The sequence below is a fragment of the Eucalyptus grandis genome, chromosome 3 (genome assembly GCF_016545825.1).
Source record: "Eucalyptus grandis isolate ANBG69807.140 chromosome 3, ASM1654582v1, whole genome shotgun sequence".
Classification (NCBI taxonomy): Eukaryota; Viridiplantae; Streptophyta; class Magnoliopsida; order Myrtales; family Myrtaceae; genus Eucalyptus; species Eucalyptus grandis.
In genome coordinates, this window is record NC_052614.1 from 3,806,685 (window position 1) to 3,814,914 (window position 8,230).

Consider the following 8,230-nt stretch of genomic DNA (forward strand, 5'->3'; position numbering starts at 1 on the left):
TTTACTACCTTTCAAACTTCTTGGCATTTATAAATATTACTACAATTCTTTTTAAGTAGAGAAAACATCTATTGAATTCATATTCTTTTTCTTTTAGGAAAAAAAAAAAACATAAAAGAATCCCAAACTCTACTCACTGTAACACATTTATTATGATTTTTTTTTGTGATATTAAAAATCCTAAATTATGCTCGTGACATATTTACTTTAAAATTTTTATTGTGACATAAAAAATCCAAAATTTATACCCATATAACACACTTACCCTTCATCAATGTTTCGTTAGATAATTTTTCAACCAAAATGATGTTTTTTATTTCACTTAAGCCACATAAGCGTCATGTCAATATTATTTACTTTTCGATCTCCATGTAGGTAGCTTTTTAAACAATTCTTATTGATAGAAATTTGACGGATAATAAATGTGTCACGTGAATACATATTTGGGATTTTGGGTGTCACAAAAAAAAAAAAAACTTAAAATAAACGTGTCACATTGGGCATAGTTTAGGATTTTTATTTATGGTTTTTGCCTTTTCTTTTAAAAGTGATTGCTTTCATAAGAATATTTGATAAGGACATTTAATTTACCTATAAATTCTCTTACTTGTCTTAATCTAAATCCGTGCTTAATCTTTTTAGTTTTCTTGTCACTATCCTCAATGCCTCATGAATGAGGTCATCTAAGCTCCTCCTTTTAAAGTTTTTGTGTTTCGTGTATTATTTAATTAATATGTAAATGAAGAAATCACAATAGCTAGGATATCGACCAGATACAGCTCTAATGAGGCTTCACTATTTCAGAGATCTTAAGCTAAAATATACTTAAGTGGCACTATCGTGACATTTACAAAAATTTACAAAAAAAAAAAAAATGCCAAAGTAATAAAAAGGTAGCCATATTTTTTGTTGATTCAGGAAATGAACTGCATGAAAAAGGATTCTAATAATTTAGACAATAGTGTGATTACAAAGAACTGTGAATAGCATCGAATGACTGGTTTTACTTTGTTATGAAAAGTCGGGGAATTGATTAGATAAATTGAAGGTTTAGAGACTAGATTAAGTAATTAAAGAATAGTTTAGGGACCATACTAAACAAATTAAATTTAAAAAATCACATTGGCCGTCTAACCAAGGTTTAATCACTAATTTTTTTTTTTTTTTGGTGATCTAGGAACCCCGTAGCAATTGGCGAGTAAATCTGGGGGGACACGTAAGCGGGAAACCCACCACCTCGGCGTCCCATTTAAGACCCCAAATGATCGTGAAGGGATTCGAATTCCTTTCATTCATGAGGGGGAGAGAATCCAAACCATCACAGCCAACAAGGCGGTGGTAAGTTTAATCACTATTCATGTCAATTTTTCCCTGATTTATTACTGCTGCACACAACCGCATAAAATTGATATCAGAAATGGAAACCTCATACATGCATGCGCCCATCATGCATGCATGCATGCATGCATGCACCCGGGCAGTGGGGGGGGCGAGGGGACCAAGACCTGGCGGGCAGGCGGGTGAGCTGGAACATCGTCGGTCAGCCGCCGGATGCTGCCGCCTCGTGGGGCCCACACCCCCCCGTCTGTGGTCCCACGAAACTGGGAGCCGCCACGTGTCGTCCGTACCGGTCGGAGCAGAGTGGTAGTGGTGGTCCTGCAGGCGTGGCAGAGCAGGGGCCTTCAGAGTGCGCCTGCTCCCCCTCGGATTGCATGGCCATGTCACCGGCCTCCGATGCCAATGATCGAGAATTAAATAAAAGCCAAAAAAAAAAATAATAATAAATTAAGCTTTTTTTTAATATGGCTTTTGATGCGTACCTACAACTTTTGCAAAATTACAAAAAGTCAGTCACATCATCCTTAAAACATCTGGACATTATCAAATTGCTAATTAAAAAATTTCCATACACGTACTCACTTATCCATAACTTAAAATAAAAGGCACTCTCTTTCAATGACTCGTCTCACAATTTGATTAGGGGAAACAAGAGTTTTGATAGATGCCAAAAAGAAGATCCTCATGTCAGCAATCTAAAATGTTAAGAAAGAAATAAAGAAATAAAAGGGAAAGTGAAATTAGATTAAAAAATAGGTGAAAACAAAAAATCACACATACATGAAAATGACTGAATTAGTATATTCTACCTAGTGCACTATAAAGTTTGCATCTTTTTCTTTATACAGATACATGATTACATTGCTGTTTTTGTGACTTACCATTCCCTCTTCGTTTATCATTTAAGAATTTATTTATGTCGTTAAAAATATTTTCCATACCATAATTGATTTCTCAGTTCAGCACAAACAATAAACAAAACACGAACACCATCAATCTCATTATAAAATTACCACGCTTCACGTTTAAATTCTTAAACTTTTTATCACGATTATAACAAAATCAAACTTATGTGAAATAACTCAATTAGTGTATTTTTACATAGTGCCCTATAAAGTTTGCATCTTTTTCTTTATGTGGATACATGATTACACTGCCATTTTGTATCTCACAATCCTCCGTTCATCTATCGTACAAGAGTTTCTTTTGTCAAAGATATTTTCCATGCTAGAATTGATTACCCAATTTAACTAATACGATAACTCACACGTCAGTTCCGTTACAGAATTGTCACACTTTATCTTTAAATTCCTAAACTTTATATCGCGATCATGATTATTGTAAACGCATATTTTCGTAGTAAGTAAGTAATTCGATAGACGTTTATATTCAACGGGACGACAGGATCACATAGAAAAATCGAAAAAATTTCACACTCACCTTTTTTTTTTAATCTCAATCACCACAAATATCTTTTGACTCCACGCTCAATTGCCAATTAGATCACTCCACACAAAAAGTCCACCAGCTGTTCTCCAAAAATCCCAAGGTCCATAAGCAAAACCAACCACACAGGAAGAAACAGATAGAAATTTTTCCTTCCTTCCTTTCCTTCCTTCTTATAAAGCAGAGACAGCTTCCTCTTCTCCTTCTCCAATCCAGTCACTTTCCAAGAAGAAAGAAAGCTCCCTGCTCCTCCCGCGAGAAGGAGAAGCTTCCTCCCTCATCCATGGCGTCCCTGTCGTTGCTGCAGTGACCGCAGGAGGAAGAAGTTGGTCATCCCCGCGAAGGAAACATGGCGTACAACCACGGTCAAATGCCGCAGGAGCAAGTCCCCTTCCACCACTACTCCGACCAGGGGGGCCACCACCAGGGCAGAGATGGCGTGCACAAGTTCTTCTCCGCCTCCATCCTCCGCCCCCAGAACTTCCTCCGCCTCGACTCCGAGCCCAGCGCCCACGCCGACGACGCCTCCGCCGCCGCGGCCGCCGCCTCCTACAACAACGACGACGGGGCCGGGGAGGAGGAGATGGTCGAGGACGACGACGGCGGGGGCGGCGGGGGGGATTACGAGAGCGCGAGGCACAAGGCGGAGATCCTGAGCCACCCGCTGTACGAGCAGCTGCTGAACGCGCACGTGTCGTGCCTCAAGATCGCCACCCCCGTCGATCAGCTGCCGAGGATCGACGCGCAGCTGACGCAGTCGCAGCGAGTGGTGGCGAAGTATTCCGTGCTGGGGAATGGTGGGGTCGTGGACGGGAAGGAGCTCGATCAGTTCATGGTAATAGTTCCGTGTCTTTTCGGGGTTCTTGTTCTTTTTTGGGTTGATTTATCACGAAGCGTTTGATGGACTGGTTCTTGATTTTGTGGCTTCTCTTTTGGAATTCTTGAAGTGGGTCTATGTTAGCTTCTGACAAGTTTCTCATGGTCGGTCAATGCGATTCAAGTTTTTTTCTGGGAATCATGGTTTTTCAGGGCGTGTAACGACTGTTAAATTTCGAAACTTTCCTCTGTTTTTTCTTTTTCTTTTGCGGTATTTAGACGCGTATTTGAATGGGAGGAATTTCTTGAAGAAATGTTTTTGTGGGTTCGGCGTGTTCGCGAGAAAGATCAGAACTTGACTTCGATGTTGCTTTCATGTAATTGGCGGAGAGTCCATTGATCGGAACATGGGATATTTTCCTTCCTTTTGATAGCTTCGTTTTATATGTGGCTGTTAAAATCTTGGTAACTCTAGTTAATTCGAGTTGTCATCCTCCGAAGTATCTGCCTATGATAGAAGATTGAGAACTTGAATTGATATGTACTTGTCTTCGTCCTGTTGAGTGTTGTCTCTTCAAAACCTGGTCGTTCTTATGTTGCTAATGCTTTCTCAATTCTGCATTTCCTGTTCCTTAGGGTTTGGTTTCACATTCTAACTTCCAGTTCCCACACAGAAAGAGAGAAAGAGAGAGATTTGTCTTGTAGCAAGAGTCCTGTCTGTCCTGTTGTTTTTTTGCTTTTTTTTTTTCATGATCTGCTAGGCATTGTCGGCATTGTCTTTGTTTGAGCTTTGAAAGAATGTGAGGTACGAAAAGATGTGAAGTTTAGTGGATAGAGCGACTTTTTGGCTCAGGATTCTATTTATAATGTCCTCTTGTCGCATCAACGTAGGAATCGTGCTGTTTGAGTACACTAATAATTGAAACTTTTGAGAGTGGTTTGGAGAATCTGTTGCCACATGACTCCACTTGTGTGGTCTAGTACATGGTATCTCCCTAGATTTTGCTAGCACAAATACCATCTTCAAGATCCTTCTGTCAGCTAATCTTTGCTCGTTCTCCAAAACAAGGGTAAATATCTTACCTACTTAAAATTGCCTAAAACTGGCAAAAATTGCCTGAAAAGCTGACAGAGTGTGCATTCACATACTCGAAGAGAGATGTCTTTTTCTGCTTCACAGTCCAAAATTATACGGATGAAAGCTTGGAGCTTCTACAATTGCTTTCTGGGTCAACTGTATTTGATGTTGCTCATAAAATGTTCCTGCAAATGCATAACACTGAGGATTTTCATGAAAACCTTTGGTGCAGTGGTATCTGATCCATTGTAAGATGGCTTCCTTGAATCTCATATCACTTAGGTTTAATAAACTAGTAGAATCACCGTTACTTCTGCAGAACTTAATCCATGTTTTGAGATGACAGAAAATATGTCATGTACGCTCATCTGCGCAAAGAGATCTTCTGTGATTTTTGTATCAGCACCAAAGTGCAGAAGTTGATAAAATAAACTAACACGCATTATAAGGCTTGAAGAAATTTCTGCTGTTGTGTTACATTGTCTAGCTGATACATTTTGCTATATAAATTTTAAGAAAAAAAGTGCTGTTTGCTCGAATAAATGAAGGCCGGAAGATTCTATTAATTGATCGAGACAGTGTAAACTCTCGTCAATAGTTATTTTCACTCCAATCTTCTCTATTATTTTAATATAATATTTGAATTATTCGAGCTTCGAGGTCTGCCATATAGTTTCTCATCTGAATTTTCTTGTCTTCTCCCCTCTTCTGATGCAGACACATTATGTTCTATTGCTCTGTTCCTTTAAAGAACAATTACAGCAACACGTTCGTGTTCATGCTATGGAAGCAGTGATGGCTTGTTGGGAGCTGGAGCAAGCACTTCAAAGCTTAACAGGTTGTTCCCTTTTCCTAATCCTATGTTTCATTGTCTCCTGTTGATTATGTCCATTGAGTTCACATTACCAAATTAACATATCCCTAGGTCTTGTGGAATCTCTTTTTGTTGATGTGAAGGTGCAAATAAATATCGGAACTTTCCTTATACAGAGAGTAAATAGTAGTTATATTGACGTTTTAATTGAGTCACTGTTTCTGGTGAAGGACCTTGGACATTGCTAAGTATTGTGCATTCTCTCATTGCCCTCTAGCGGATTCAATTTAAGGGTGTTTTGGGGTGACATTTGCTTTTTGTACTTTTTGTTTACAACTTTTTCTGTAATGTTTGAAATTTCATTTTGGTTTTGAACTACAAACATCCAAATCTTTAGATTTCAAATTAATTTAAAAATTCTTTCAGGATTCTTTTTATTTTATTTTATTTTATGGGAAAGAAAGATGTTGGAGGGAAAGTTGTTATGTCCTGAAATGCACTCTTATTTTATCCAGAAACTATGCTTCATCAGAGAAACTTTATTAGCATGACACCAGAAATTGGCTAATTATGATTTCCCTCACATTGCCAAAGCAGGAGTATCTCCTGGTGAAGGGACAGGGGCTACAATGTCCGATGATGATGAGGATCAAGATGATAGTGATGCCAAATTGTTTGATGGAAGCTTTGATGGCCATGACAGTATGGGATTTGGGCCTCTAGTTCCAACTGAAAGTGAGAGATCCTTGATGGAACGGGTGAGGCAAGAGCTGAAGCATGAGCTCAAGCAGGTATCCCAGTTATTGCCTAGCACTCCTTGTTTTGGTATGTTACAATTCTTATACAGTTGATTTTCTTTCCGCTTCTCAGGGCTATAAGGAAAAGATTGTGGATATCAGAGAGGAGATTCTGCGCAAGAGGAGAGCCGGAAAGCTGCCAGGTGACACCACCTCTCTATTAAAAGCGTGGTGGCAAACACACTCCAAGTGGCCCTACCCAACAGTAAGAATATTATGACTCTAATCTCATTGTTCTGTACCAGTGCATCCGAAACAATTCGCTGAGGCTTTCTTATTACTTTGCCTGCTTCAAAAATCATCTCAGGAGGAAGACAAAGCAAGGCTAGTACAAGAGACGGGCTTGCAATTGAAACAGATTAATAATTGGTTTATAAACCAACGGAAAAGAAATTGGCACAGCAACCCTTCGTCTTCCACAGTTCCCAAGAGCAAACGCAAGAGGTAGGCTGATTAACAGAGTCAAAATCTTGGACTTCTTTGAGAATGATATCTCACTGTGATTCTGAAAGAAGCCATGCAGGTGATCCGGATAAAGAGAGACCTATGTAAAGCAACGTCAAAAGCCACTTTCCATCTATTGGTTTGCAACAACTGCCACTGTGAGCCCTTTCGAGAGGAAAGGTCTCGGCTGATAGTTAACATGGGCAGCGAGAAGACAGCAGTTTGAAGATGGTATAGCAAATGTTACGATGGATCAGCTATGCAGATCGATATACTTAAAACGATGCTTAAGAAGAGAAGGGTCGAAACCCCCCCTCGGCTTCTTGCCCACCTCTTTCTAACGGAGAAGTGTATTGCTGTGGTACTGTGTTTACCTTGCCAGAAACGTGATGCGGCATGATTGCTATTAATATATCTTGTGGCGACATTTGTGCTTATCCGATGCTAACCTAATGATCATGTCTCTTCGTGGTGGAGTTTTTCTTTCAAATGTTCTCATTTGAAGCACTTCCAGTCGAATTATGGAAAGGAGCTTTACACAAGCATCATTTTAGGCAGAAGTTGCTTGCTGGTGGCTGATAAGAACTGCACCAGTCTTGCATCATGGAAACAGGGTATAATGTTGCTTTCAGCATCATGTCAAAAACACAAAAAAAGGAAGGTTCCTAAAATTCAACTGGTCAAAGTGCTGTATCTTGTAAGGATAGCCAGCTCATTGAAGAGCTAGTTCTAATTGGATTTGAATTTCAATGTTACGCTCCAACGTGGACTGCCTAACATATTTGACCTCAAAACCCAAGAAATATCTAGGCCGTTCACACTTGGACATGACATATGAGCAAATGACAATAGCTTTCGTAAAGATCAATAGGAAGCATCAACCTCTCTTTGAAAGAATATCCGTTGTCTGAAAACTCCAGATTTTTGGATCACCACATTCTTCTTTGAATTACCAACAAGAAGGAAATATCAGAAACTATTTTGCCAATCCAAGCTCGGCGATATTCGCTCTTTCTAGCGGATTGCTGTAGCATACATAGGTTGCACCACGTATTTTGATCATTATTCTTGGCTAAAGAAATGAAGTGACACATATCTAACAAGTTGCCATGATAATGGAAAAAATATACCTTTTCGTTCCTTTCTTTTACTTTTTCTCTAGTTGGGTCTTTGGTATTTTTAATTTGTTTAATTAAGTCATCCTACTTCCTTACCAAGTCCTTTCGACACTAAATCCAAGCCAAATCCAGCTAACTTGGCCATTGAGGACGATGCCAAAGTTTGACGTGAATAAATTTCAATTAATGTGGAGCCTATAGGGATGCCATAGTGGAAAATTTTAGGCGCCAACAGTATAATGTGGATATAATTTAGCCACATGGAATCTCACATCGATATCCTCGCCAGAAACATTGTATTCAACTTCACAAGCCAAAGACCTCGTGATTCAGGGTTGGAGGGTCGATTAGAAAAATTTGGAAAAGTAGAACAAACTGA

At 39.3% G+C, this 8,230-nt stretch overlaps 1 protein-coding gene across 3 annotated transcripts; it reads left to right on the forward strand.

Moving 5' to 3' along the window:
• The first annotated feature begins 2,899 nt into the window (after positions 1–2,899).
• LOC104436149 (homeobox protein knotted-1-like 3) lies at positions 2,900–7,381 on the forward strand. Of its 3 annotated transcripts, none has more exons than XM_010048883.3 (6): positions 2,900–3,619; positions 5,396–5,516; positions 6,090–6,283; positions 6,363–6,494; positions 6,597–6,733; positions 6,802–7,381. In XM_010048883.3, the coding sequence occupies exons 1-6, from the start codon at positions 3,134–3,136 to the stop codon at positions 6,839–6,841; spliced, it is 1,110 nt and encodes a 369-aa protein (XP_010047185.1). In that variant the 5' UTR covers positions 2,900–3,133; the 3' UTR covers positions 6,842–7,381. The 3 variants fall into 3 exon arrangements, with proteins under 3 accessions (XP_010047185.1, XP_010047187.1, XP_010047186.1); XM_010048885.3 differs by having other exon boundaries at positions 2,902–3,619; positions 6,813–7,381; XM_010048884.3 differs by having other exon boundaries at positions 2,903–3,619; positions 6,805–7,381.
• The last annotated feature ends 849 nt before the right edge of the window (positions 7,382–8,230 follow it).

Coding starts and splice junctions, on each gene's coding strand:
- LOC104436149 (XM_010048883.3), top strand. CDS start 3,134: ATGGCGTACAACCACGGTCAAATGCCGCAGGAGCAAGTCCCCTTCCAC. Junction 5,517..6,089: donor AGCACTTCAAAGCTTAACAG/GTTGTTCCCTTT, acceptor TTGCCAAAGCAG/GAGTATCTCCTGGTGAAGGG. Junction 6,284..6,362: donor TGAAGCATGAGCTCAAGCAG/GTATCCCAGTTA, acceptor TCCGCTTCTCAG/GGCTATAAGGAAAAGATTGT.